Source organism: Podarcis cretensis, assembly GCF_951804945.1.
Source record: "Podarcis cretensis genome assembly, chromosome: 8".
Lineage (NCBI taxonomy): Eukaryota > Metazoa > Chordata > Lepidosauria > Squamata > Lacertidae > Podarcis > Podarcis cretensis.
This window is the reverse complement of record NC_137177.1, coordinates 20,370,787-20,398,752: the sequence shown is the minus strand read 5'-3', so window position 1 is coordinate 20,398,752 and position 27,966 is coordinate 20,370,787. Positions and strand designations below refer to the sequence as shown.

The 27,966-nt window shown below is 46.0% G+C and overlaps 2 protein-coding genes across 9 annotated transcripts; both read right to left on the bottom strand.

Annotated features, from left to right (window-relative positions):
• Positions 1–343: 343 nt before the first annotated feature.
• LOC307221668 (membrane-spanning 4-domains subfamily A member 4A-like) lies at positions 344–15,173 on the bottom strand. 8 transcript variants are annotated; one of them, XM_079986405.1, is made up of 9 exons: positions 15,036–15,162; positions 14,509–14,668; positions 10,320–10,435; positions 9,596–9,751; positions 5,624–5,740; positions 4,673–4,729; positions 2,950–3,129; positions 1,482–1,601; positions 344–577 (listed from the first exon to the last, which is right to left on the bottom strand). In XM_079986405.1, exons 4-9 carry the CDS (start codon positions 9,704–9,706, stop codon positions 497–499), a joined length of 666 nt encoding a protein of 221 aa, XP_079842531.1. In that variant the 5' UTR covers positions 9,707–9,751; positions 10,320–10,435; positions 14,509–14,668; positions 15,036–15,162; the 3' UTR covers positions 344–496. The 8 variants fall into 8 exon arrangements, with proteins under 8 accessions (XP_079842531.1, XP_079842533.1, XP_079842532.1 ...); XM_079986407.1 differs by having other exon boundaries at positions 14,509–14,665; positions 15,036–15,161; XM_079986406.1 differs by lacking the exon at positions 14,509–14,668 and having other exon boundaries at positions 15,036–15,173.
• A 1,001-nt stretch (positions 15,174–16,174) lies between these two features.
• Positions 16,175–26,506, bottom strand: LOC307221643 (membrane-spanning 4-domains subfamily A member 4A-like). The gene is made up of 7 exons (XM_079986365.1): positions 26,286–26,506; positions 24,960–25,199; positions 22,696–22,812; positions 20,598–20,654; positions 19,292–19,465; positions 18,711–18,830; positions 16,175–17,060 (listed from the first exon to the last, which is right to left on the bottom strand). Exons 2-7 carry the CDS (start codon positions 25,167–25,169, stop codon positions 16,974–16,976), a joined length of 765 nt encoding a protein of 254 aa, XP_079842491.1. The 5' UTR covers positions 25,170–25,199; positions 26,286–26,506; the 3' UTR covers positions 16,175–16,973.
• Between the last annotated feature and the right edge of the window lie 1,460 nt (positions 26,507–27,966).

Below are 27,966 nucleotides of genomic sequence, written 5' to 3'. Positions count from 1 at the left end.
GAACAAAGCATAATACGTTTGTATAATATTTCCTTTTCCCATTCATATCTTGCTGCAAGACATCTAGTGCAATTTCAATGGTATTTATTCCTCCAATCAGCCCACATCTTATTTGCAATCTTTCTTCTTCTTCTTCTTCTCCTCAGGTGATGGATAGTTAGGCAATGCAACATTTGCTATAGTTTGTTTTGAAAATCCTTACTACTGTATTTGTTAAAAATGACCCCATTTGTTTTAAGGGCTCCCATTGACTGGTTTCTTATAGTCTCCTGATCTACTTTTAAAAGGTCAGTTCAAAGTTATAAAACCGCCCTTCTATCAAAAAAGAAATGTCCACGCCGCATTATCAAAATAGTTCCATTGTATTCCTCTGGTTACGAAGACCATCTTGTTCTAGCCAGTAAAGCTGCTTGGTGCATAAGTACATATTCATCCTTTTTTGTTCTTGACATTGCAGAAGGAGATGGCAGTCAAGGAGGGTGGAACAGGAAGCAAATCAGCGGGAATCGGGATCCTTGCAAGCAGCTGGAAGACCAAGAGCATCGCCTGGGGTCGCATTCTGGTAAACCACCACAACCTGCAGAAAAGAACACCCCAGGAGTAAAATCAGCCTTGCTGTGCATTTACTGTGATGCTCAGCTTCTGAATAACAACAACAAAGTTTGGCTCTTGATAAATAAGGGAAGGGCTGTGGGGGGTTGGACTTGGGACCTCCTAGATGCAAAGCAGATGCTGTATCACTGAGCCACAGCCCTTCCACCCACAATTAGCACCTAGGGAGGCTGTCAGGGTGAGTCTGCTAGCTCAGCCCTCAGCTCCATCACTGTTTCAGCTGCCTTCAAGGTAACCATCTGCAGCAGGAAGCCTTTTGCATCCTTGGAGGCTCCCCGGGTATTTCAGGATCCTGATGGTGCAGCTAGGTGGTTTTCTAATCCATAGTGCTGACAGCAAACCAATTCTTTCTAGCTAGATACATCTGTTTCACCCTGCAATGGGAGCTTAGGTGCTGTTATGTACTAAGCTTGGATCCTAGAACAATAGGCAAGTAGGATCCTAGAATGCAACAACTGATTGGCTTGCAGGAGAAGACCAATCAGGCTCCAGGAAGAAGTTAATCAGCCTGTTAGGCTGGTAGGATTGTAGAATGCAACAACTGATTGGCCTACAAGAAAAGACCAATCAGGCTCCAGGAGGGAAGCAGAATCAGCCAATCAGACGGGACTCGTTGTGTAAATAATGTATATAAAAGCCTGAGGTTTGGGGGGCAATTCAATCACTGTTTTACAAGCTGCAATAAAGAGCTTGTAAAATCACTACAGGACTCTGAGTATATTTCAGGAAGTGAGCTAAGAGTTTTAGAGGCAGACTTCCAGCCCCAACATGGAATATTGTTATTCTACAATACCCCTTATTTTACGCCCCTGTCCCTGAATCTCTTTGCCTGCTCTGGTTACCAAACCCCACTCTCTTTTCAATGTTACCGTTTCAGTGTAGTTGTCCTGGCAAACAGTCTTGCACCCGAATGCAGTGGTGGAGATAGCAATGCAAAACTCAAGGATGTTGAATACCAGGAAGACAGCCAGGATTCCATACAACATGTTCTGTCGATGAAGCAGAGAGCCCAGCAAAGGGAATTACCCTCCAGCAAGGTGTATGCTTGTCTATAGGTGTATTTCAAAGAGTCTCAGGCTAGGACCTGGCAGTCCAGGGTTCAAATCCCCACTTGCCAGGTGCCTTTGGGCAAGTCATCTCTTTCAGCCCAGCCCTTCAACCCCACAGGGTTGTTGTGAGGATGAAGATCACCTCGAGCTCCTTGGAGACCTGAAGGAGCGTCTCCACCTCCATCATTCTGCCCAGACACTGAGGTCCAGCGCCGATGGCCTTCAGGCGGTTCCCTCCCTGTGAGAAGCCAAGTTACAGGGAACCAGGCAGAAGACCTTCTCGGTAGTGGCACCCACCCTCCCACCAGATGTCAAAGAGAAAAATAACTACCAAACTTTTAGAAGACTTCTGAAGGAAGCCCTGTTTAGGGAAGCTTTTAATGTTGAATAGGTTGTTGTATTTTAGTGTTTTGTTGGAAGCCGCCCAGAGTGGCTGGGGAAACCCAGTCAGATGGGCGGGGTATAAATAATAAATTATTATTATTATTATTATTATTATTATTATTATTATTATTATTTTATTAGTGATCAGGTGGGATACAAGAGCAAAAATAATAATGCACACAGATACCCAGTGCCCCCGGACACCGGGGGGCAGCAAACTAACTTGGCTCCCTAACTTGGCTGCCTACCTCAAGAACCCACAAGGGTTGCAATTGCTTAAGTGTCGCTGGGACAATGCAAAATGCACCAAACGTACGTAATTCCAAGATCAAAGTAATCACTATTCCCCATTTGTTGTTCTGGTTATTTCAAAGCCAGTGCTGTAGCTACAGGGCGGTGAGCCAGGTTTGTTTAAGCCACCAGAGGCTCCCAGCCTGTGTGTGTAAACAAATGCATGTGGGGTCTGTGTGTGCCAAACTGGGTCTTTGACCCGGGTGAAAGAAAGCCTAGTTTCACCTCTGCTAGTGATTACGAGAGATTATATTAGTGACACAAATTACTTCCTCTCTTCACGGACAGGACCCTCCAGGAGCTAAGGCACACTGTTTCACCCTGTTCTGTGTCCCTCCTCCTCCCTTTGAAGGGAGATTGGACAATGTTGGCCATTTATTCAGCATTCACTCAAACTTTGCCTCAAGCAAGTGTTTCCCCACACTTCCCAGTACGTTTATCCATTGCTTTCCTTCTTGCAAAATATCATATTTGGAGGAAGTGGGTTTGTGGCCTATGAACTCTAAATCCACTTTAATGGTACAACCTCAATTGGCCGGGGTGCTTCTGGAATATCACCCCCAAATAACAATGGTTTGCTAGCACCCTCAGTATTGGTGAGACCTGCACTTACCCAAGGGAGTATGTGAGTTTTAATGCACTCTGACAGTGTAGTATTGCCTGAATACTCATAATGGCAAAAGTATTCTGCTTCCCATCCTGGTATGTAAAATTCCAATTGGAAACAGAGCGACACAATTCCAATGCCGGCTGCCACAGAACTCACCACGTTCATTCCAAGCATGCCTTTCACCTAAAAATGGTGACATATAACATTATTTCATTAATCCAAGAGTCCCTCAGACCATGTGGTGGGCCGGACTATATTTTGCGGGGGAAAAGAGAACGAATTCCTATGCCCCATAAATAACCCAGAGATGCATTTTAAATAAAAGCATACATTCTACTCATGTAAAAACACCAAGCAGGCCCCACAAATAACCCAGAGATGCATTTTAAATAAAAGGACACATTCTACTCATGTAACAACACACTGATTCCCGGACAATCCGCGGGCCGGATTTAAAAGGCGATTGGGCCGCATCGGGCCCCTGGACCTTAGGTTGCCTACTCCTGCATTAAGCATTTCTAGCTCTGTTGACCTCTACAATGGTGACAATAGCCCTGAGAGGCTCCAATACTTTGGCCACCTCATGAGAAGAGAAGACTCCCTGGAAAAGACCCTGATGTTGGGAAAGATGGAGGGCACAAGGAGAAGGGGAAGACAGAGGACGAGATGGTTGGACAGTGTTCTCGAAGCTACCAGCATGAGTTTGACCAAACTGCAGGAGGCAGTGGAAGACAGGAATGCCTGGCGTGCTAAGGTCCATGGGGTCACGAAGAGTCGGACACGACTAAATGCCTAAACAACAATCTGCCTGGTATTATATCTCCTCTTATCCAGACTAAACACACCCAACTCCCTCAAAAGACTTGGTTTCCAGACCCTTGATCATCTTGGTTGCCCTCCTCTGCACATGTTCCAGCTTGTCAATATCCTTCTTAAATTGTGGTGCCCAGAACAGGACACAGATGGGGCTTCTGGGGACATCCTATGGTGTTGCAATACACTGATGCAGAGCCCCACCCCTTGAGTTTCACATGAGGTGGGGAGGGCAGGTTCCATTGTGGGACAATAGCACCCATTTCAGCTTTGGACATATATGGGTAAATATCATTTGCTTTGGAAATATCCCACAATATTTTTTTAAAAAAATGTTAAAAACTATCAGATTCTAACCAGCTGCAGCTGGCCAGCTATGAGTTGTCTGAGATCGGGGCAGGATTTCGTTTTTTAAGTGTGTAGTTGAACCCAAAATATGGAGTAGAGGGAAATCATTGTTTGCGATTGAAAAGCTGATAATGTCCTAATATCTTCATCTTTATGCACATTCTCCTAAGAAATGCATTTTCGTAAACTCTGGGTGGTTGGAGAAGCGCACTGCAAAATTCAACTAAGTGCAGATTTAAAAGGATATCTGTAGCTTTCAAATGCATATCATTTCAGAAAGTGCTGATTTTATACATTCAGCTTTTGGTGCATACTGAATCAAATTTCCTCTCCGTTTCTAACGTTGTGTCAATCCAATTTGACGCTTGGCCTGAGCCAAGATCCTAAACCTCTTAAAGTAATCCACAGAACTTCCTCAGGGAAAACGCATGAGGTTGGGCACGATAGCTTCAGACCAGGAATTCCAGGAGGGAGCCTTAAATGGCTAGCAGAAGACGTCACCAACTGTGCGCTTCACCTCCCATCATGTCACACAAATGTGTGTGCCCAAAAACAAATTAGTTACCATTGGCACTTTGGGGTTCCTGGCAGCTGCCACAGACAGAGATCCCGAAATGATGTACTGTAAGACATGGGAGAGGAAGACAGAAACAATGAACAAGATTACAAGGCATTTTCTCATATGTAGAAGGTAAGTTGAATGCAAACCACAGTTTCCCAGTCTTAGTGTAACACACTAATCACTGTGGCAGGGAGGCTCTTGTAGTTTGCAGTTCCCCATTGTGGGCCTTTTCCAATCTCTCTCTGCCTCTAACTCAGCACACTATTGATGCCTTACACAGCAGGCATCAATAGCTGGCATCAAGCGTTGGCAAGTTCAGGCATCTGCCAAGAGCTCTTATCTTAGCAGGGGTCATGTCGGAACAAGGCCCCTGGACCTCCTCCTCCTCACCACTGCTGCATCTGGCTAGTTCCCCTACCTGTCACATTGGACCAAACAACAGGGAGTGAGAGAGGGTGGAGCACCAGATGCCACTGCCTGCTTCTTCATTGGGTCCCTGCCTAGAAAGCAAGATGTAAGTAACCAAACAAACCCCTGTGTTGCAAAGAGAACGTCAGCAATGTCTAGGCAACACAATGACCATGTACATACACATTAGTCAATCTTTTATAGAATTCCTTCAAACCATAACAAGTCCAAAATGAAATCTTTAGTCTCAAAGTCTCTGAAAACCTTTAAATGAAGTGAAGAACAGTGATTCCGGATATTGACTACTGTTTCATAGAATTCTTCGTCAGCGTGGTGGGAAGATATAGAATTGCTTCATAAACTCAACTTATTTCAAATGAATATGTAAATGAAAATATCAAATGCTGTGGAACAGTGCTCATGTAATATTGTAGTCACTGATATTTTCATCTCTGCCTTACTCTCGGGTGAATCCTGAAAGAACTCTTTTGCTTTTTTAGGTTGCTGGGGTTTTTTAACACACAGAGATATTATATGTAGAATTACCAAGATTCCAGCCCAGAGTGGTTGTTCTATAGCAATGTAAGATCCTCTGTGATCGCCCATTAGGTTAAACACAACTCCAAATGCAATGTGCGTGATTCCGAGGAAGATCTGTGTGATCTGCAAAGAAAACATAAAACCAGGTTTTAGCATCACCACACTTTCTACCCACAGAGCAAATAAAGATCACTTCAGATCTTGATGTTTTTCTGGCATGAATGCCTTCTCCAAGGGGTGCAGAAGAGGCGTGAATCTTCTTCTTCTTTGTGAATGCTACCTGCTCGTCTGCCCATAGGATAACTAACCTACAGGGTGCCTATAAACATCAATGGACTCCAGCAATATCCTTATAATCATCACATATCTACAACTGTGAGCTTCCAAGGGCCAAACCAGAGGCAGCCCGCAAAGGATGCTGCAACAATAACAAGCCATGGAAGATGAGAGGCAGCAGGGAGCTGAATTTTAGCATCACACAGGGCGACACTGAAATTTTAAAGGCCAAAGTTTGCCACTGGATAAACTTAACATAACGTGTAAGGTAGTCATGAGTCTTTGGAACAAAACAGAAATGCTTAAAGGAGCCACCTACAGTTCATGGACAGAGAAAGCAGGACCAAAGTCTGCAATCCTCAATGTACTTACTTGGGAGGAAGTCCCTCTGAACTCAGTCTGAGGAGACAGGCAGTAGATTTTTTGGACTTCCTGGTGGTTGCAGTTCAAACATCAGACAGGGGAAGGCAAATAAACAGGCTCATGAGGACAGCTCTGGGGTGTGGTGGTTGGTAGGTGGTTGGTAGGGCAGAAGGTGGAAAGGCCACAGCAGGTGAAGGCAGGATCACAGAATCGTAGAGTTGGAAGGGAGCCTGAAAGTCATCTATTCCAACCTTGCACAGAGCCAATGGCAGGCAGAGCCAACTCATTCCAGATTGGGTTTTTAGGGGGTATCCTAAACCCTTAAAATGTCACAAGTTGCTTACTAAGACACACAGGTTGCCAGTCCACTGTCCATCAGACCTTGTGGGGGGCCGGACTATATTTTTTTGGGGGGGGATGAATGAATTCCTATGCCCCACAAATAACCCAGAGATGCATTTTAAATCAAAGGACACATTCTACTCATGTAAAAACACACTGATTCCCGGACCATCCACGGGCCAGATTGAGAAGGTGAGTGGGCCGGATCCAGCCCCCGGGCCTTAGTTTGCCTACCCATGATTTAGGCAGCCACTGGCTCCAGGCTTCAAATTATCCCCTGTACTGATGTTAGCCTTGAAGATGAGGGGAGTGGTGGAGATGCAAATTTCCAATCATGCAGGGTCACCCTTGGTAGCAGCTGCCCCAAAGCCAAAAAGGGAGGGAGGGAAGCGCTTGGTGGCTGTGTGAAGCAAAAGACAGGAAGATAAGGAGGGAATTTCCGCTCAGAAACGGAAACAGAGGCACTGGTCTAATAGCCAGGGTGGCAGGGCTGAGCGCTCTTACAAGCTTTGCCAAATTAGGAACAGGACTGTCTCAGACATTGGCTGAATTGCTGGGGCAGTTACTGAGGTCACAGGTCCACTACAAACCCACCAGTGTTTGACCTAAGTTTGACCCCTGCCTGTCCTTCAGTATTTTTAAGCTTCATTAAGTCTTTTGTGCTTCATTATGCAGCAGTGGACAGTCGTCAGCTGTAACTGTGGTCATAGCGAAATGTACCAGGGTCAGGGCAGAATTATTATTATTATTATTATTATTATTATTATTATTATTATTATTAAAAGCAACATATACAGCAACTGCAGTGGAGCACCTTTCTAGCCCATTTCTCAGACTCAGGTTCTCGATTGACTCGTTACATGGAAGGATTATTCGTTCCGGCATAAAGAAGCACCATACATTTGAAGCCAAGTTGAAGAGTGCAGGGAATTATAGTTCTGTGACAGCGTTCAAAGCTCCCATTGTTCTAGGCGCATTCCGTGACATGGAATTTCATTAGCATGAGCAGTTTCTGAGCTCTGGGCACAGTATCGTGCCTAAAATAACGGATTAAAACTGCAAAGTGGAAGGAAAGGAGGAACTTTTTCTGCCTCCCCACTTCCAGCTACTGCACTCTCTGAAGACTGGGGAAGAGACTCTCTTAAGAATATCAGGGTGGTGGGAAGAAGGGGAAGGACTAGACCATGTGAAAAATGAGCACAAAATTTTAGCTGCAGTTCATCTTTGGCTTTGAATTCTTGTTATAAAAAAGGCATCTAGGCATTTCATTCTTGCGTCCATAACCTAGGTTTAAGGTGCCATTTAGCGCCTAGCTTTCATATCTCAATTTCTAATGCTGTTCTGTGAGAGGTAAACCATATTTCTCAGGATATATATTTTTTTTGGGGGGGGGGGCGGGGGGAGAACAATGGCACTAGTGGAAGCCAGTGCAGGGACTCCCACGAATACAATGGGGTTTTCTTCTGCCCACTCAGATGATAATAATAATAATACCCCCGTCCATCTGACTGGGCTTCCCCAGCCACTCTGGGCGGCTTCCAACAAAATATCAAAATGCAGTAATGCATCAGATTGGGAAGAGTGCAGTGCTGCATTGTCCCATAAATGCACGATGTGTATTTAACCACATAGACCAAATAGTGCCACATCTCTGCGTTTAAAGAAGGGGTGGGGCTATTCATGTATGCCTCAACTGCAGCAAGGATTTTAATAGCAAGAGAGTGGAAAAGTGACATCATCCCCTCAAAGATCGAATCGCAAGCCAAATTGAGAGAGTACTTACAATTAGCAAGGAGAACGGGCTCAGTAAGAGGAAACGCAATACAAGAAGTAAATAAGGGTTGGTTTATAATTAAGGAATATCTCAAAGGGTACTGCAATAGTAAAGGTTTTCTGGCAGATATTGAATGAGCCTTGTAATCCAAAGTACATGTTAGATATAGTTAAATTAAGTTAACGAAAAAGTGTTGTGTAAATAAAAGTTTATTTGAAAATTAGTACAATGGGTATAGTCGGAAGTTTCTTTTCTTTGCTGACTGAAATATGAGATATTACTATGTTTTTTACTCTATTCATACTTTTATTCTTCTTTCTTTTCTTTTTCTTTCTCTCCCTCCCTTTTTCTTTTTTGCTTTATTTTTGTTCTTTTGTATGTATATTCTCAACAATTTCTATGTTTGCTGGTATTGCATGTATTTTAAGACACTGCTTGTTCAATTGAATTTTTAAAAAAGCAGGAGTGGGGAACCCTATAAACTTTTATGTTGCCTCAGGATTAATATGCCTAAGGAAGGCTTATGTCAAAACGATATCTTTCTTCTTTTTAATGTTCATGTAGGCTGCAGTCCAATCCCCATTTACCTGTGAGCATGTCACGTAGAACTCAGCAGACGTTAATTTTTGTTAATAATCTTTGTTAATAACCACATAAGAAGTAGCATAAACATAGCTGAAGCTTAAGGTTTATAACTATGTAAGAAAAGACAAGTATATGTTTTGTGTGTGTGTGCGCGCACGCATGTATATGATTGAAATCTCAACTCTATGAGATATACTATATATATGTACAGTCATACCTCGGGTTGCAGACTCTTCAGGTTGTGTTTTTTCGGGTTGTGGACTGCTGAAACCTGGAAATACTGGAATGGGTTACTTCCGGGTTTCGGTGGTCGCACATGCGCAAAAGCGCTAAATCACGCTTTGCACATACACAGAAGCACCGAATCGCAACCCAGGGGTGCGCAGACGCGGGTTGCGACTGCTGTGGGTTGCGGACATCCACTGTAATGTATTGTAAGACTATTAATAAAGCTTATTACACTGCAAAAAGAAAAAAGAAAGCAGACTTTTGTGTAGACAGCAACTCATACAACAACAGCAGGACTTCTGATATGGCATGTGGAAGGAAGTGCCAAAGGAGGCAGGCAGTCATGAGCTAGCCACTGTATATTCAAATATGATCTCCCCACCCATCCACCCGCTATATTCTGTACTCACCCCCAGTGCCAATGGCTCACCCCGATAAAACTTCTTCACTGATTTTGGCACAGAAGCATCAGACTCATCCCTCGAGGAGGGCCATGGTGGCGCAGTCAGAGTTGAATCCATGATGGTGTTTGTGGAGTGGGCTTCTGTAGACTTTCAAAACAGCAACTGTGTCAGGAAGAGGAGATCAAAAGGGAGAAAGAGAAAATAAGAGAGGGAGAGCAGGGAGTGAATTATTGCCCCCTTTTGGAATAATAATAATAATAATAATAATAATAATAATAATAATAATAATAATAAATAATGGAGAGCAGTGATAACAAGAGCATCAACTGAACTTAGCACTCTCCTCCCAAGCAAACTGGGGAGTCCAAACTGCCCATTATCCTTCTGCTCTTAATGCTCAAAAACAGGATATTCATTCTGCTTGGGGTGAGGGCAGGGGGTGCTGAATGATAAAGGCTTTGCGATATTGCAGATTTGGAATTCTCCCATTCTGTTTCCAGGCACCTGCATTTCTCTGACTTGGATGCAATCCTGCACGCCAGAAGCTGGAGTAATCAAGCTGGTGTTTAAGTTCTCTGGGATCCAAAATGAAGAAGCAAACAGGGCGGGCAGAGACTCCTCTTGGCAAAACCACCCACCTGCCTTCCCCTGCAGCCAAGGCACTGTTTTGCTGACCCTACCAATGCTGACACACACACACACACACACACCCCTCGAGCTGATCCCATACCTCTTTCTGGATTACACCCAGGGGCACCAATTGTGTCAGAGGACACCAGGAATGCTGTGATCAATGAAAAAGGAGTCCTGGCCAAGTGGGCTGCTGGTTAGCTAGCAGGACTGAGCCTGAAGAAGAAGAAGAAGAAGAAGAAGAAGAAGAAGAAGAAGAAGAAGAAGAAGAAGAAGAAGAAGGGGGGAAAGGGAAGTGAAAGGGAGCCCAGAGCAACATTTCCCCTAGCACGAGACAAAAGAGCTATACAGCAGCTCACATCCAGAAGCTTGCAATTCTTGGAAATGAAAAGCTCCATCAAGGGCAGCAATTCTTAGAAATGAAAAGGGCCATCGAGGGCAACCAGTTTTGGCTCCTTATCTTCTGCCTGCCAGTCCCACAGCTTGACTGAAGCTGGTGGCACAGTCCTATGGGTGCCTACTCAAAAGGAAGTCCCAAGTGAGCCCCTCGGAGCTTACAGACCAGATCCGGACAGATGTTGAGCAATAGATGTTGAGAATATAATCATAGAATCTGTAGTCCAACCCGAAGGAATATCAGATACAACATCCAGGACAGATGGCTATCCAACTTCTGCTGGTTGGAAGGAGAGTCCACCACCTCTTGTGGGAGTCTGTTCCACTGTCGAACAGCTCTTGATGTCAAAAAGTGCAAGGGGGGTGGTAGCTGGGTACACTTGCCCTGGGCTTTGGAGGGCCAAGCCAGCAAGGGACTATCTGCTTTTTTGTTTGAGTTTATAACTTTATTCTAACAAGACCCCACCCACCTCAGGCCTCACACAAGCTCTACACAGGCCTAGCACTGGATTGAAAATGGCTCTTGTTTATTGAAGCAAACATATACCCATGGGACATGAGCAGACACTGGCTTATTCTCCTGTTTAACTTTCCCAGCTGCATCACATTAAGATGCAACATTCTTTTCACTGCTCCAGTTCATTGAAACCTTAACTTCTATAAGGGTCTCCCTTATTTTGCACGATTTGCCACCCACCCACAGCATTTTGCATCATTCATTCTGGTTTTTGTCAGTTGTGGGAAGGAGAAAGGGTCTTCGGGACTCCGAGGTCCTGTTCCACAGCTGCAGGAAATGTGAGAGAACCCACCCTTCTGGTTTCAGCTGTTATTGGCAGCACATCACCCAGTCTCTCTCTCTCTCTCTCTCTCTCTCTCTCTGTGTGTGTGTGTGTGTGTGTGTGTGTGTGTGTCTCAGCCAACAGAACTAGAAGCTTCTTCCTCTTTACCCAGAAAAGAACAATGTGTAAAATTATTGCGAAGGTTCATTTGTGCACAACACTATATTCGGCACTCTTGTGTAATTTGGGCTTACGTAGCATCGTGCTTCAATCCCAAAATGTGGCCAGCTGTGTGTCATGTTGCAACCAACTTTCCATTAGAAATGCAGAAGTGAAACCAGGGACATGGGGTCGGGGGAGAGAAGCTAGAGTTTGGGAGGCAAAGCAAAATGGGACCGATTGTGGTAGAGCCATCTGCTTTGCATAGAATCATAGATCTGTAGAGTTGGAAGCAACCCCAGGATCATCTAGGATCAACCCCCTGCAATACATGCAGAATGTCCCGGGTTGAGTCCTTGGCCACTCCATGTAAGGCTGAGAGATCCCTGTTGGAAACCCTTTGAGAACCACTGGCAGTCTCTTCTGGTCTCTACTCATCTGACTCAGTATAAGGTAGCTAACAGAACATAAGAAGAGGCTGTTGCATCAGGGCAATGGCCATGGCCTATCCAGTCCAGCATCCTGCTCTTGCAGTGGCCAACCAGGTGGGAGCAGGATTCAAGCACAAGAGCACTTCCCCTCCTGTGGTTTCCAGCCACTGGTATTCAGAAGCTTTGCCGCCTCCAACTATAGCCATTGTGGTTAGTAGCCATTGCTAGAGCTCTCCCTCTACGAATTTGGCCCTTGCAAGAATGTTACTTGCCCACAGCTGGAAAGAAGCAGGTGTCCCAGTAAAGGAAGAATGGATACAAAAACTTGTGGAATACAGTGGTACCTCAGGTTACATATGCAGGTTACAGACGCTTCAGGTTACAGACTCCGCTGACCAAGAAATAGTGCTTCAGGTTAAGAACTTTGCTTCAGGGTGAACAGAAATCGTGCTCCAGCGACAAGGCAGCAGCAGGAAGCCCCGTTAGTTAAAGTGGTGCTTCAGGTTAAGAACAGTTTCAGGTTAAGTACGGACCTCCGGAATGAATTAAGTACTTAATCTGAGGTACCACTGTGTGCAGAAATAGCAAAAACTTACTGGAAGAATAAGAAATCAAGATAACGCCAGCAGAGTTATTGTAATATCCTGTAGTTTTATAAGAGTATCTATTTACAGTAGATAATTAAATGAGCGAGTTAAATGAATTTGGATATGCAGAAGACATTAAAAAATAAATTTAAGGAACTGCAGAAGGAGGGGGAGCGAAGTCAAATTTTGAAATGTTAAATTGATTTGTAAAATGAATGAAATGTATAAATTTGAAAAGTATAAATAAAACCTTTTTTTAAAAAAAGAATTTTCCCTCTGTTCCTGGGAGTCATTCCACTGGTCCTTGTAGCTGAGGGATGGGCAACTGCTCCTGTCTGCTCCCCCCCCCCCCAGGTGCTGCTGGACTAGAACCTCCTTCCCACCTGACAAATGAGCATGTTGGCTGGGACTGGGGAGAGCTGGAGTCCAGCAACAGGTGTGCCTGACAAATGGGGCTAGGAAGAACTGCCTTGGTGCTCACTGCAAATTACTTGCCAGGTAGAGTCTGCAGGCAGCTGGAGGAGAAGGAGAGGACACTGGAGGAAGAAAGAGCTGCGAGTGGAAGGGGGCCCTCTTCCCATCCTTCTTACTCCCTGGAAAACTGAACAAACCTGCCACACCTAGAACTGGGTGTTGAGGGTGGAGCTGAATGGGGCACAGCTGTGGGCCAGCTAAGGAAGTACCATCCACCTTTGGGCTGCCCATAAAAATGCACTGTTTCCAGTAGCAATTCTCATTTTGAGACTTGTGGGTGAGCTGAGAGTTTGTTTGGAGCCTAAGTGAGAACCCAGAGGCCAAGAGAGAGGATGTGTGTCAGAAGGAAAATGAATATATGTTAGTAACTTGCCGATCAGAAGGTTGGCGGTTCGAATCCCCGCGATGGGGTGAGCTCCCGTTGCTCGGTCCCTGCTCCTGCCAACCTAGCAGTTTGAAAGCATGTCAAAGTGCAAGTAGCTAAATAGGTACCGCTCCAGTGGGAAAGTAAACGGCGTTTCCGTGCACTGCTCTGGTTCGCCAGAAGCGGCTTAGTCATACTGGCCACATGACCCGGAGCTGTACGCTGGCACCCTCGGCCAATAAAGCGAGAGTTGGCCACGACTGGACCTAATGGTCAGGGGTCCCTTTACCTTTACAGTGGTGCCTCGCAAGACGAAATTAATCCGTTCCGTGAGGCTCTTCGTATAGCGGTTTTTTCGTCTTGCGAAGCAAGCCCATTGACAGCTTAGTGGATTAGCGCTATTCGCGGTTTAGTGGCTTTTAGCGATCAGCTGTTAAGCGGCTTATCAGCGGATCAGCTGATAAGCGGCTTAGCAGCTTAGGGAAAGGGGGGAAAAACCCGCAGGAACTCGCAAGACATTTTCGTCTTGCGAAGCAAGCCCATAGGGAAATTCGTTTTGCGAAGCGCCTCCAAAATGGAAAACCCTTTCGTCTAGCGGGTTTTCTGTCTTGCGAGGCGTTCGTGTTGCGGGGCACCACTGTACTTTTATACGTAACTGCATTTTTGTAATATCTTAAGTTGTCTGTTGCTGCTTCCGTTTTCTGTACATCGCTTATAGGTATATTTTTTACTAATTAAGTTGCATAGAAATGGATTATTTGATGGCCTTCAGCCTGGAGAGCTTAGTTAGTAGAGCATGGTGCTGATGACACCAAGGTTATAGGTTCGAGCCCCATATGGGACAAACTGCATATTCCTGTATTTCAGGGTGTTGGACTAATTGATCCTCAGGGCCCCTTCCAACTCTACAATTCTATGATTATTTGTTCAATCAACTCCTGGAGGGCCACAGGTCAATCATCTCTGTTGGGGAGGGGGGAAAGAAGCCATCAAAGACAGCTGCATCTGCAGGACTAGCAAGGGATGGGTGATTCCCATCATCCCTGGTCATTCCTGTTGTTGGCATCTATCTGTCTCAGGAGACAATGGAAGGATGTACCTTTGAGGATGAAGCTGGAGAGTTACAATGCCTGCTGTGGCTGTAGAGACCAAAACAGGAGAGACCTATTTCATTGCAGGCAAGGCAGATGAAGGTGTCCAATTCTGCTGCTACAGGAGCACCATGGCCTTCTGGACTCCTCCCAGCCGTTGTTCCTCTGCTGTGGATATATGACCTGAATGTCTCCACTTCCAGTCCTACCCCTGGTCTAATGATTTATCACAGCGATGGGGTAAAAATGAAGAGGGGGGCGGCGAGAAGCCGACGAAACGCAAACCAACAAAACTATGGTTGAGGTCAAAGTCACAGGGGCCAGAACAAAAAGTTGGCAACTGTGTTGGTCGTCCTGGTATCTGGGAGGCCAGAGATTTTCCCCTGGCAAGGCTAAGTGTAGAAACGGGCAGGAGGAGAGATGCTGTCCTTGTTTTTTCCTCCGGCTGGTGGGAGGATTCAGACGCGAGAAGGGAAATCGGGGGTGGGCAAAGCCGACTCACCGCTCCGCAAGCCCCCACCCCCTTTGCACGCACCTCCCAGCCCTCCTCTGAGCCGGACCCCACCGGAGACCAAGGGTGATTGACAGAAGAGAGGTCTGATCTGCTTCTCCGCCCGCGACGCCCATGGTCAAGCTCACGTCACGTGTGCGGAGGACCCAGAGCGCAAGAGCTGCGGCTGCTACTCTTCTGCCAGCACATTCCTCCTGGCAAGTGGGCATTATTATTAACTGATTCGTTGCCGGAAGAAATCGTAGACGGCATCGTAAATCGGGAGCTGGTCAGGAGGTGGAGGGTGGGAGGGAAATCCCGATCCAGTGATTAGGACGACCCCTGCGCAATTTGAGGCAGGTCGCAGCAAAAGTTGCCGGCTCTCACATGCCCAACGACAGCAGCAGCAGCAGCAACGGCCCCACCTCCTCACTGAAAACTAAGCAGCTCAAAAGAGGAGACTGGGGGGAGGACGAGACTGGCTTTCTGCGTGGGAGAACTCTGAACGGAGTTTTGCAAACGAACCGGTTCTAAGGGTGCCGTTTACATCAGCAGCTTAAAAGGTCGTGGACCCCCCTGCTCCTGTTTAAAAAACTGCATCTGCACGGTGTTATTCACATCAGAGGGGGAGTGGGGATGGCTTCACCTGACCCATGTGACCTTTTCGGATTCTGGGCCCTGCAATGCCCACCCCACCCCCAAAAAACTCCTTTTCATGAAGCTGTCTGCCCCTGACTCAAATGTCATTCTTAGAAAGTGTTCACATCACAGTTTACTCCACATCCAGTTTCCTAGTCAGATTGATGTTTTGAGGTGGAGGGACGGGGGGGGGGGGAGAGAGAGACAGGATCAGACAGAAGTCTTTGTGAAGAAACTACAGGATGACTATGATGACTGTAACTAGCATGATGGGAATGTGATTTCAAAAATCAACAGCAGGAGAAGATTGGATGCGGAATAAATGGTAATGTGAACACACTTTCATATACCACTTTTTTTAAAAAAACACACCGTCAAGCAGTATATATAGATTTTATGAAACCCTGAGAATTAAGAGATATAGTACTTTTTCACTTGCTCTGACTCAATTCTCTCCCCATCCTGCATCATCACAATGTTTTCTCAAAGCAACCTCATGCTGCCCTTGCCTTTAGAATCTTGAAAAACAGCCAATGAAAACAGAGTGGTGACACCTTCCAATTTTATTATATAGTAAGATATGATATGCAACTTATTCACAATATTTGAGTGGATAAATAAAATCATATACAGAAATAAATCCTCTCCATCAAATCTACAGGGTTTTTTTTAGTATCAAACATAGAGAAAGAAGAAATGACAGCAATGACATATGAGCAAATTTACTGGGGTCATAGGTTTGTTAACAGTTTGTGAGCAAGGCTTCTCAACAATGGTGACCCTCAAAAAACACCTCCCTGCAATGGAATTTGGAAGAAGAAACATGCCCAAGTGTCCCACTGAAATTGTGATTGAGACTTTATAAAATATAGCAGTGGTGTCAAGGTAACACTATGTATATTCCTCCTAATTACCATTTTCAGATTAGTAATGTCAGTACTACTGAGAATCTATCAAAAGTCAATTGCTAAGGGTTCCAGACAGCTTGCAAAACAGAAAACCACTTTTGCCTAGATCCCTTTGGTAGATATGAATTGATTTTAAAGATTCCCATTCATCCCTAGCTGGGCTTTAGGCATGTCATATATCACACCAAGTTTAGATTTTGATCCAAAATTTTTAAGTTCTGCTGGCTCAAGGCCATTCCCCATTGTCATCAGGGTTCTCCATGCCTATTTATCTTAGTTCATCGTATACGTTGTCTTGGGCAGGTTATCCTTTTCATTGGAGATCTGTTAAGAAGCCTATTTGGAATATATGTACATACGGATGAAAAAGTCTGACTCTTTCTGCTCTTGATTTTGAGACAGGACTCCAGGACCATTGCATGGAGGAAGTGACAATTCAGGTGTTCTCTGCATCCTTGCCAGAAGCCGGGAGATTGGCAGCATTAGCACTGTCCAGAATCGTGTTCTGGTAAACCACCACAACCTGAAGAAAGGAAGAAAATCAGCCTGGGAGAGTGTCGGTCCGCTGCTCAGCTTGTGAATAAAGGGGCAGAGTTTGGTAAACTATCTAAGGATAACAGGGTTGCTTAGTAGGGGCAGGGGCAGGCTATGTAGCCCAAATAGTGTCGGGGACCATGCTGAGGAGGTCTGTACTGAGGAGAAATGGTGGAAGCATCCCCCTGCTCCTGCTCCTGATCCGGATCCTGAATCTTCCCAAGAGCAGGAGGACAGAATAGATTTGGAACAGTGGTTTGCAGAGGGACATAGTTCAGAAGGCAGAAGCTGGGAAATACTGGATGGGGAAGAGCTAGGAGAAGAAACACTGGGGGGGAGACAGAGAGAGAGTTAACAGATTCACTGTCCCTGGAAAGCATTCCTCTGCTCAGCCCAAGGTCAAGAAGAGCTAAGAAAGTGGCAGAGCAGAAAGCACACAAAGCACAGAGGGTGCAAGATCAGATTACAAGAAGTAGAAGTGACGTGGTTTAATAGGGATGAAAGGGGGTGGGATCCTTAATTGGGAGCACTGCCATTTCTAGGAGATGGGATTTTTGTTCTCTCGCTGTGATTATTAAAGTTTCTAACTGGTAAGAAGACTCCTTTCCCTTTGTTCTGCTTATCTACTGCCAAGGTGGAGAGGAAGCTGATTCCCTGAAGGCTGACAAATAGCTATGTCCTCCAATACCTCACCGTCACCCACCAGCCCTGAATATCATATTTGACATCATGTGTAAATCTCAGAGCTGGTATCCAGACTATGGACTCTGCCTTTTTGCCCCCTAAAAGGTCTAAATTCTGAATGATGATGTTGCACAATTTCTTAGGTTTTGTATAGTATTGTGCAGTTTTCCATAATTTTTGCTATTCATGGGGAGAGGCAAGGGACTAGGGAGGGTATCCCACCTCTGAACACCAGAAATGTTGTTGAACCTCATTTCTGGCCTCAACATTTTTTTAAGCATTACTCACACACCATCAGTCTTATCTAAGCAGCTTTATGAGCTAAAAAAGGGGTGACAAACTGCATCCTTACCTCTCCCACCCCATTGGGCAGAGTTTGACAGGTGAGCGAGGTAACCCACCTGTCAATGGCATGATGTCAAAATGTCAGGTGACCCATTTTTGCCTGCTTGGACAATTTGGACAATCAGCTGATCATGAAGATTTGCAAAGCTCTGCATGTGGAACTGTTCAAGCCCGACAATCAACTGATTGCCCAGAATAGCAACAGCCTAGAAAGCTGCCTGCAGAGGAGTCATTCACTCAGAGGTTTGGCTCAAATATTGTTTCCCCTACAATGAGGAACTGGGAAGTGCAATCTGAAATGCCTTCATTTTAACTGAACAATTGTCGTTTCCAAAATGTGTGCAAATAGACACATGTCCCAGAGTACAGGTGGGAGGATTTAAGTTCCACAGTTCTGAGAATAAAGTCATTAATTTCTGGTTAAATGCTAGCTTCTCCACAGTGGCAAGCTGGTTGTGAGCATCCCAGATGAAGAATTGCAACCCTGATGTGGAATACTATTTGGACAACAACCCCTACCCCTTACGAGACAGGAGAGCAAGCAATCCCACCTCCAGAATCCCCACTCGTTTGCTTGGATTGCCAAACTCCACTCCCTTTCTAATGTTACCGTTTCTGTGTGGGTTTTCAAGCACACCGTCTTGCACCCAAAGGCAGCAGTGGAGATGGAGATGCAGAATTCGAGGATGGTGAATGCCAGGTGAACAGCCATCATTCCAGACAGTATATTCTGTGAATGAAAGATATGTCCCAATCGTAAGAAATTGCTCTTCTTTACCACATATATCTAGGTAAATAAAGAGGCAGGCAGGTGGAGGCTGGCTGAGGACAAAGTCAGGCTGGTGGGCCGGTGCTTTGTTCCACTTAATGGACCAGCTTCCATTGATCCCCCACTTGCTCCTCGGCCATGTTACTGTGAGTTTTTGAACTAGAAACACCATATTGAATGCTTCCTGTTCCACCTCGGCCCCTTGCACCTTTCTTTCAGGGTGCAAATGGCCTGCAAGTGGTTCTGAAGTTTTTAATATTTGATGTTTTATCTCATTTTTAACATTCTGTTGGGAGCCTCCCAGAGTGAAACCCAGACAGATGGGCACGGTATCAATATTATTATTATTATTATTATTATTATTATTATTATTATTATTATTTTCTTTTCTTCATCATCATCTTGCCAGGACGTGTCCTCACCTCAGGGATGACTTTGGTTTCGTAACACCTACGAGCCAGTTTTGTATCAAGGTTCCTGCACCAATACCTGGCATGAAACTCCAGGCCTGAAATAGCCAAAGATGAAGAAAGGATGATAATCCCAAGGCCAGCAGCTATGGCACTCACCACATTCAATCCCAGCATGCTCTTCACCTACAGATGGAGAAGAAAAACCATTGTGTCTCTGGCCAAAGACCCTGATGAGAGTGAGCACCTTTAAGAACGGCCTTCAAGATGAGGTCCCCACTGTGCCCTCAAGACACAGATTGTATTTTTTTTACAGTTAGGTTCTTTGGCCTATTGTTCACTGAGGGATGGAACAGGGCTGTCTGTTCCCCCCAGCACTCAGTTTTATTTGTTTGCAGGGTATACATACACTGACTGTTGTTTAGGGCCTTCTCAGTAGTGGCACCCTCCCTGTGGAACACCCTCCCTTCGGATGCCAAGGAGATAAATGATTACACAACTTTTAGAAGACATCTGAAGGCAACACTGTATCGGAAGGTTTTTAATGCTTGATGTTAATATTGTGTTTGTAGACATGCTGTAAGCCACCCAGGGTGGCTGGGGAAACCCAGCGAGATGGGCGGGGTCTAAATAATGAAATTGTTGTCGTTGTTGTTTAGGGCCAGAATTCTGAGCATCGCCAGCGTTTCTGTGAGATGGGTACTTTGTGGTGTTCACGACAGTTTCTTGTATTTTCAAGTGTGCTCCCAGGCCCCAAAAAGGTTGGCAACCCAAGCCTTAAGGTACTTAACCCAGGCCCGTTCTTTGTGTGTGCCAGGAGGATTTCAAAGAAGATCCCTCTGGTTCCTGGCTTATAAAAACTTGGGGGAGATCTTTTGGCATCTGAACCCTTTAAACTGGTTTTCTTATATAGCCAGCCTATTTGCATATGCATGAACGCGAGTCTTTATCTGGAACAATCTCTGGGTGTTCTGTATGTCACGGTGGGGGAGGATAATATGTTGTCACTCAACGCAACACATCACTCCTGATGAGTGGCTGTTGGGCTGGTGGCAGTTGAAGTCCAGGAACATTGGGGATGGAGACACAGATTCCCCATCCTTGACCTGTATAACTCCAACATGTCTCTTTGGCCCACCCCAGTTGCCAGGCCCCATTAAGATAGCAACCTCTAAGCAATGAACTGCATTTTACAAGGCAGCCTCAGAACCCCAAGTCTAGGAAGTGTCCTTAAACGGCAAGCAACACAGGTCACAAATTCTCTATTTCTTTTTCATCAGACTCCTCACATCACACCATCCCATAAGAGGTTAGTCACCAGCGGCTTCTTGGGGTTGCTAGCAGCTGCCACAGACAGGGATCCTGAAATGATGTACTGCAAGAGACAGATGGAGAGACAGAAATAAGGGGCAATGAACGAATCTCAAATGGACTGACTGTCTGGTTCTGTCTACTAGATCATAATCAGAGGCACTTGCAGAGGAAGGGGTGCGGTGGGTGTCATCCCTGGGGGGGGGGTACATCGCCACACCGCCACCCCTAGGATGCTCGCCCCGCCCCTGGGTGCACAACATGCACGCTGCTCCGGGTGCCAGAGCAGCTAGCTCTGCCTCTGATCAGAGGACTGTTAGATTGGGCATCATCTGACTTTCTTCAAATGAAAAGCACTGTTTGGGTGAACAGATCCACTTAAATCAGGAGATTTTTCCATCAGGGGTCTGTGTTCAACAAAACAACTGTTTCCATGCTCTCTGGTAACTGCTGCAATGCTTGTGAAAGCCTGGCAGAAACTTCAGCTGTTCTAAAAGAATGTTGTTCTGATGCTGGATGGTTGACCAGGACTAGCCAAACAGAACATATTGCACCCTTCTTAACAAGCTGTGGATCTACACATGGGGCGAGGGGGTGCTATAAATATTTTTCGCCCTATAGGACGCACTTTTTCCCCTCCAAAAATGAAGGGGAAATGTGTGTGTGTCCTATGGGCCAATGCAGGCTTTCGCTGAAGCACCGACCCCTCTCGCTCTTCAGCCTTCAGGAAGCTATCCGCAAGCCAGGCGCGCAAGGCTTGCAGGCAGCAGCCTGCAGCCCAAAACACGGGGCAAGCTGCGGAGCCCGCCCCGTGCTTCGGGCAGATGTCGGCAAGCCTTGCGCGCCGGGCTCACAAGGCTTGCAGGCAGCAGCCTGTTCTGGGGGCTGGGGTCGGGGGAAGCTCGTCCTGAGGGGGGGAAATAAAAAAAAATCTTTATTTCTCCCCCCAAAAAACTGGGGCGGTGCGTCCTATGGGGCGAAAAATACGGTAAGTCAGAAATTACAGGGGCCTGCAAACTTTTTCAGCAGGGGGCCAGCCCACTGTTCCTCAGACCTAGTGGGGGCCATATGGGGGGATGAACGATTAGACCATATGGGGGGATGAACGAATTCCTATGCCCCACAAATAACCCAGAGATGCATTTTAAATAAAAACACACATTCTACTCATGTGAAAACACACTGGTTCCCGAACCGTCTGCAGGCCGGATTTAGAAGGCGATTGGGCCGCATCCAGCCCCCAGGCCTTAGTTTGCCTATCCATGAATTAGATCATTATAACAAGGGGGGAAGGGACGCGGGTGGCGCTGTGGGTAAAAGCCTCAGCGCCTAGGGCTTGCCGATCGAAAGGTCGGCGGTTCGAATCCCCTCGGCGGGGTGCGCTCCCACTGCTCAGTCCCAGCGCCTGCCAACCTAGCAGTTCGAAAGCACCCCCGGGTGCAAGTAGATAAATAGGGACCACTTACTGGTGGGAAGGTAAACGGCGTTTCCGTGTGCTGCGCTGGCTCGCCAGATGCAGCTTTGTCACGCTGGCCACGTGATCCAGACAGCGCTGGCCCCCGGCCTCTTGAGTGAGATGGGCGCACAACCCCAGAGTCTGTCAAGACTGGCCCGTACGGGCAGGGGTACCTTTACCTTTACCTTTACCTTTAACAAGGGGGGAGGACTATGGAAAATCATATTTAAATATTTCCTGCTCTCTGGCACCATCTGGTGTTGAATGTTTATAGCGCATTCAAATCATTGTTTCTTTACTAATATAGCTGAGTTCAATGACCAAGCACAGTTTGAAGTGTTGGTTCTTAAGGCCCTAATGGTTTGAGACTCAAGCATCCAACAGCCATTGCCTCCATGACCTGCTTGCAGGCTTCCCAGAGGCATCTCGTTGGCCAGTGTGGCAAACAGGACACTGGACTGGATAGGCTTTTGGTCTGACCCAGCACACTCTTCCTATGTCCTTAGTTAGACCTGCCTGCTTTGGGCAGCCATTCAGCAAACGCGGAGAAATGGGCAGGTTTCAAAACACAGCACTAGCACAGGAATTATTTGACAGAGCAAAGGCGAATCCTGTCAAAATTCTCTTAGGCACAAATATGAAGAATTACCGGGATTCCTGTCCAATACGGGGTCATTATGACTGCATAAAGCAAGAAGTCATTAGATGCAACATTCATCACAAGCCCAAAAGCCATTCCTGTGATGCCTATGAGTATCTGAGTGATCTGCAAAGAGAGAATTAAACATGATGTTACCCTGATCTTGTTCATCCTTGACGATATAAGTACAATTTGCCCATGACAAGTTCCCTAAATGATGATAAACTTCAGCAGGTGGGGGGGGGGTGGGTGACATTTTCCCTTTTGAAATATGGAAACATTTTTTGACTAGTGGAATCTTAAAGGCTCAACACTTTTATTATGGCATAGGGTAAATTAAATAGTTTTAATGCAACTGTCCCTCTGAAAATGATCTGATTTGCTGCAAGAAAACAGATTCAGATCCTGTACAGATTTAGCAGGATGTTAGCAGCAGGTCACCTTAACTGAGGTCTGTTTTGTGCATTTTGTTACCTATCACAGTGGATACGTTGATGTTCATATCAGCCTTTGCTCACACAACAATTGCTCACCAATTGTCCCAGTGGCATATTAGCTGCTTGGCTACGGTCAAGGTACTGATACCAGGAGACCTAAAGGATTGCCCCGCCCATTATATACCAAACCAATCACTGCATTCTGCATTCTGCTCCTGCGAGTACCATCAAACCTGGAGATCTTCCAAATCATGTACAGATCAAAGCTTTAGTGTGTCGGCACTTCCCTTTGGAACTTCCTCCCATTAAATATCAGTCGGGCACCATCCCTAGGGCCTTTTCAGGAGCTTCTGAGGACCTTCATTTCCCTTTTTTAATTTTTAATTTCATTTTCCAACAAACCTTTTAGAATGAGATTCCCACCGCACCCTTTACAGTGGTACCTCTGGTTACGAACTTAATTCGTTCCAGAGCTCCGCTCCTAACCTGAAACTGATCTTAACCTGAGGTACCACTTTAGCTAATGGGGCCTCCCGCTGCCACCACGCTGCTAGCTCACAATTTCTGTTCTCATCCTGAGGTAAAGTTCTTAACCCGAGGTACTACTTCTGAGTTAGCAGAGACTGTAACCTGAAGTGTCTGTAACCCGAAGCGTTTGTAACCCGAGGTACCACTGTATCTGTATTGCATTTGGAATTGCTTTACAATGTTTTGCTGCTGTTTTTTTGATGATTTTATTATCCATCGCTTTGGGATGTTTCATGGGAAATGATGATAATTTATTACTTGTACCCTGCCCATCAGACTGGGTTGCCTCAGCTGCTGTGGGCAATGCCACCATAGACAAAGCCAAATAAATAAAATGCACACATTGGAAACCAAATTGAGGACTGTGCATTTGACAGTCTGAATATTGGGCAAAGGAAGCAAAGGAGCACAGCCATGTTGTTTGCCTTCCACCTTGTTCTCTCACCCCCTTGGGTGAACAGGCATATTTTCATGGGGCTCCACCCCAACCTTCAAATTTAGTACAGTCATACCTCTTGTTACGTTTGCTTCAGGTTAAATCTCTGCAGGTTGCATCCCGCAGCAACCCAGAAGTACCGGAAAGGGTTACTTCCAGGTTTCACCACTCACACATGCACAGATGCTCAAAATGACGTCACGCGCATGCACAGAAGCAGCGAATCATGACCTGCGCAGATGCGGGTTGTGTTCTGTTCATGTTGCAAACGGGGCTCCGGAACGGATCCCATTCGCAACCACAGGTACCACTGTATTTTGCCCCACAGACAGATAACTCTGCAAGCTCTGTTCCCACAACTCTCAGCCCACCCCTTTACGGAACCCTAAAACTTATAAGGAGTGGGAATAATTGGCTCCATTCCCTAAGCCGGAGGGCTATTCCCCCTGCTGATGCCAAAATGTTCCTTTTCATGAATGGGCAGGCCCACCTCTTAGCAGTGCCCTCATTGCATGTTGGGATGCACATGCTTCCCTTCCATTAAGTCAAGGCTGGGAAACCTGCAGCCCTCCAGACATTGCTGGACTCCAACACCCATCAGCACGTCAGCATGACCAATGGCCAGAATAATGGAAGTTCCAGTCCAGCAAAATCTGGATGGTCCACAATCCAGTTTTACACATTCTCAGCAGTGCTGCAAGCTAATTCACCATTCTGATCTTACTCCAGAGGAACCCAAAGGTGCCCTGGATACTGTCTGAGAAGCATCACTCTCAAGCTGATAGGGGAAGAAACCCCCAAAAGAGACAGTTATTGGCGCAGGGCAGACATGGTAGACTCAAACACTGCCGCTCCTGTTTGTTTGCACTCACCCCCAGTGCCAGCGGCTCCCCGGCATAAAATTTCTTCAGTGGCCTCTGCAGAGAAGGACTGGCCCCAATGCTGGAGAAAATCTGAGGTTGTTGGGTCACAATCTGAGTCGGAGGCCCTGCTCCAGAGCCCTCTGGACCTATGGTTGTCTCAGAAAGCTTGTGGGGCACGATCTGAGTTGAAATAATAGTTCTCGAGCCCCCTGGATCCATGGAGGCCAATTTCTAGTCTTAACTGCCTCTCTGGGAAACAGAGAAGATAAAGAGACATGAGGATAGAGTGGGAAAGGAGAGCAAGGCACACAGAAAGAAATGGTGAAGAGTCACATTTTGGAAGCGGCAGAGTATTTAGAGCCTGGATCTAGAAAAGCAGTGGTTCAGCTTTTCTCCAGATGGAGATGCAAAGTGCATCATTATGGCTTCTGGAAATGTTTCTAGAACAATTTGTACCTAGGTCCCAGCTTTCCTCCTAGGCCCACATGAACTACTACTACAGTGGTACCTCGGGTTAAGAACTTAATTCATTCTGGAGGTCCGTTCTTATCCTGAAACTGTTCTTAACCTGAAGCACCACTTTAGCTAATGGGGCCTCCTGCTGCTGCCGCGCCACCGGAGCACGATTTCTGTTCTCATCCTGAAGCAAAGTTCTTAACCTGAGGTACTATTTCTGGGCTAGCGGAGTCTGTAACCTGAAGAGTATGTAACCCGAAGCACCACTGTACTACTACTACTACTACTATACCCCACTCACCTGGCTTGTTTCTCATGGATTTGCATTTTCAAAGAATCATAGATTTGTTGAGTTGGAAGGGACCCGAGGGTCATCTAGTCCAACCCCAGCAATAAATTTGTTCCGAAATAGAGCTAAAGAGCCGGTTTTCCCTGGGAAAGGAGCAGGGCAAGGGGGAAACCATTCTTTCTAGTCACAGGACAAGCGGAAGTCCATCATTTCCATCATTTAAAAAAGTGCGCCTCAAATCATCTACACGCTGTGCAAAGAGTGAGGTGGCTGCTTGGCAACCCAGGATGTTTGAGCGTTTCGTAGAAACAGGAAGGTCGTGGCTTTGTCTCCCCCGCCCCAAAGCCGGCACAAATCATCCCAGCCTCCGGCACCTTCCTCTTTCCCCCTAGTAAGCCCCAAGGCTTCTGTAGCGCCTCCCTTAACTGTGCGTTACTCCTTTTGCCAGAAGTTGGGGCTAAGAAGCAAGCGGGATTATGGAAGAGAATCCGGGAGACAGTTCCTTCATCTTGCAAAAGCCAGGGACGAAACCCCTACAAATTGCACCCCGGCGCGCCCTGAGCTTTGGGCACCCCGTTCCCTTCCCTTACCACCTCCGGGTCGTGTCAGCAGACGCGGATCTTGGAGAGGCTGCACGAAGCGAGCGAGCTGAAAAGCTGCCTCGGCCAAATAGGCTGCTGCTGGCTGAACGTTGCAACAGCAGAGACAGAGACAGAAAGACAGGATCAACATCTTAGCCACCTCCCTTGAAAGCATGTAGTTAGGGAATTTAAGCGTCTGCCTTTAATGGCTTTGTAGATGATACAGGGATGGCCCCCAGAGGCGCGCGTAGCCTGTATGGGAATAGAGGCTTTTAGTGTCGGTGCTCCAGCTCTCTGGAATGAATTGCCAGCCAAAATCCTCATAAGGCTTGGTTTCCAGACCCTTGATCGTCTTCGTCACCCTTCTCTGCACACGTTCCAGTTTGTCAACATCCTTCTTAAATTGTGGTGCCCAGAATTGGACACAGTATTCCAGGTTTGGTCTGACCAAGGCAGAATAGAGTGGTACTATTAGTTCCCTTGATCTGGACACTACAGTGGTATCTCGGGTTAAGAACTTAATTCATTCCAGAGGTCTGTTCTTAACCTGAAACTGTTCTTAACCTGAGGTACCACTTTAACTAATGGGGCCTCCCGCTGCTGCCGCGCCACCGATTTCTGTTCTCATGCTGAAGCAAAGTTCTTAACCTGAGGTACTATTTCTGGGTTAGTGGAGTCTGTAACCTGAAGCGTCTGTAACCTGAAGCATCTGTAACCCGAGGTACCACTGTATACTTCTGTTGATGCAGCCTAGTATAGCATTAGGTTTTTTTGCTGCTGTATTGACTCTTGTTAAGCTTGTGGTCTGTTAAGACCACTAGGTACTTTTCATTACTGGCATTCCAGGTATCCCCATCTTATATTTGTGCAGCTGCTTATTCCTGCCTAAGTGTAGAAATTTAACATTTGTTCCTGTTGAAATTCATTTAGTTAGTTTTGCCCTGTTCTTCAATCTGTTAAGGTCATCTTGAATCCCAATTCTGTCTTCTGTGGCATTAGCTACCCCTCCCAGTTTGGGAGTCAACAATGGATTTACTTGGTCAGATTATTCTTAAAATAAAATAAGCCCTACCCTTTTCACAGGCAGTAAGGCGAGCAAATTTTCTGCACAAAGTCCCGCCTTTGCTACTAACTTTGAAGGGTATGCTAAAATCCTACCTTTCTCCTTTTCTTTTCTTTTCTTTTCTTTTCTTTTCCAATTTCATTTTGCTTTGTTATACTTACTTACAACTATACAACATAAAATTGAGTTCATTGTCACCATTTGTTTAATATTAAATTACAGACAATTATATCATTCTCTTTTTGTATGAATTGTTTACAGAGGTTATTCAAAGGCTATTACAGAATTTAAATCACAACAAATGTTCTCAAGATATTTCTTGAGAACTCCCCAATCCTTTCTCCTTTTCTTGCTCCCACCAGGGGGAGACAAAAAGGTGTCAAGTAACCAAAATATCCCATCTTTTCGCAAGGAATTACCGGTATCACTGTTTTTCAAGTTGTGCTTTCCCAAGCAGCCTCGAGAGGGAGTGCTCCAGTCAGGATGGATGCATTTTCCTGCATCAATGCCTCCCGCCCCCCCCCCCATAGTCAGTTGCCTTCTTTCTTCAGCTCCTTTGTTCACAGCCTTGAATGTTTACAGCACTGGATGAAGAAGGGGGAGACTAAGGTTCAAATCCCCACTCGG

Bases quoted from the DNA above. Each gene is read 5' to 3' on its own strand.
- LOC307221668 (XM_079986406.1), bottom strand. From the start codon at position 9,706: ATGGATTCAACTCTGACTGCGCCACCATGGCCCTCCTCGAGGGATGAG. The intron at 5,741-9,595 runs GTGAGTACAGAA...TTTTCTTTGCAG, and splicing joins GTGAGCCATTGGCACTGGGG to ATCACACAGATCTTCCTCGG. The intron at 578-1,481 runs GTAACATTGAAA...TCTTTTCTGCAG, and splicing joins AGGACAACTACACTGAAACG to GTTGTGGTGGTTTACCAGAA.
- LOC307221643 (XM_079986365.1), bottom strand. From the start codon at position 25,169: ATGGATCCAGGGGGCTCGAGAACTATTATTTCAACTCAGATCGTGCCC. The intron at 19,466-20,597 runs GTGACTAACCTC...CTCCATCTGTAG, and splicing joins GCAACCCCAAGAAGCCGCTG to GTGAAGAGCATGCTGGGATT. The intron at 17,061-18,710 runs GTAACATTAGAA...TCCTTTCTTCAG, and splicing joins TGAAAACCCACACAGAAACG to GTTGTGGTGGTTTACCAGAA.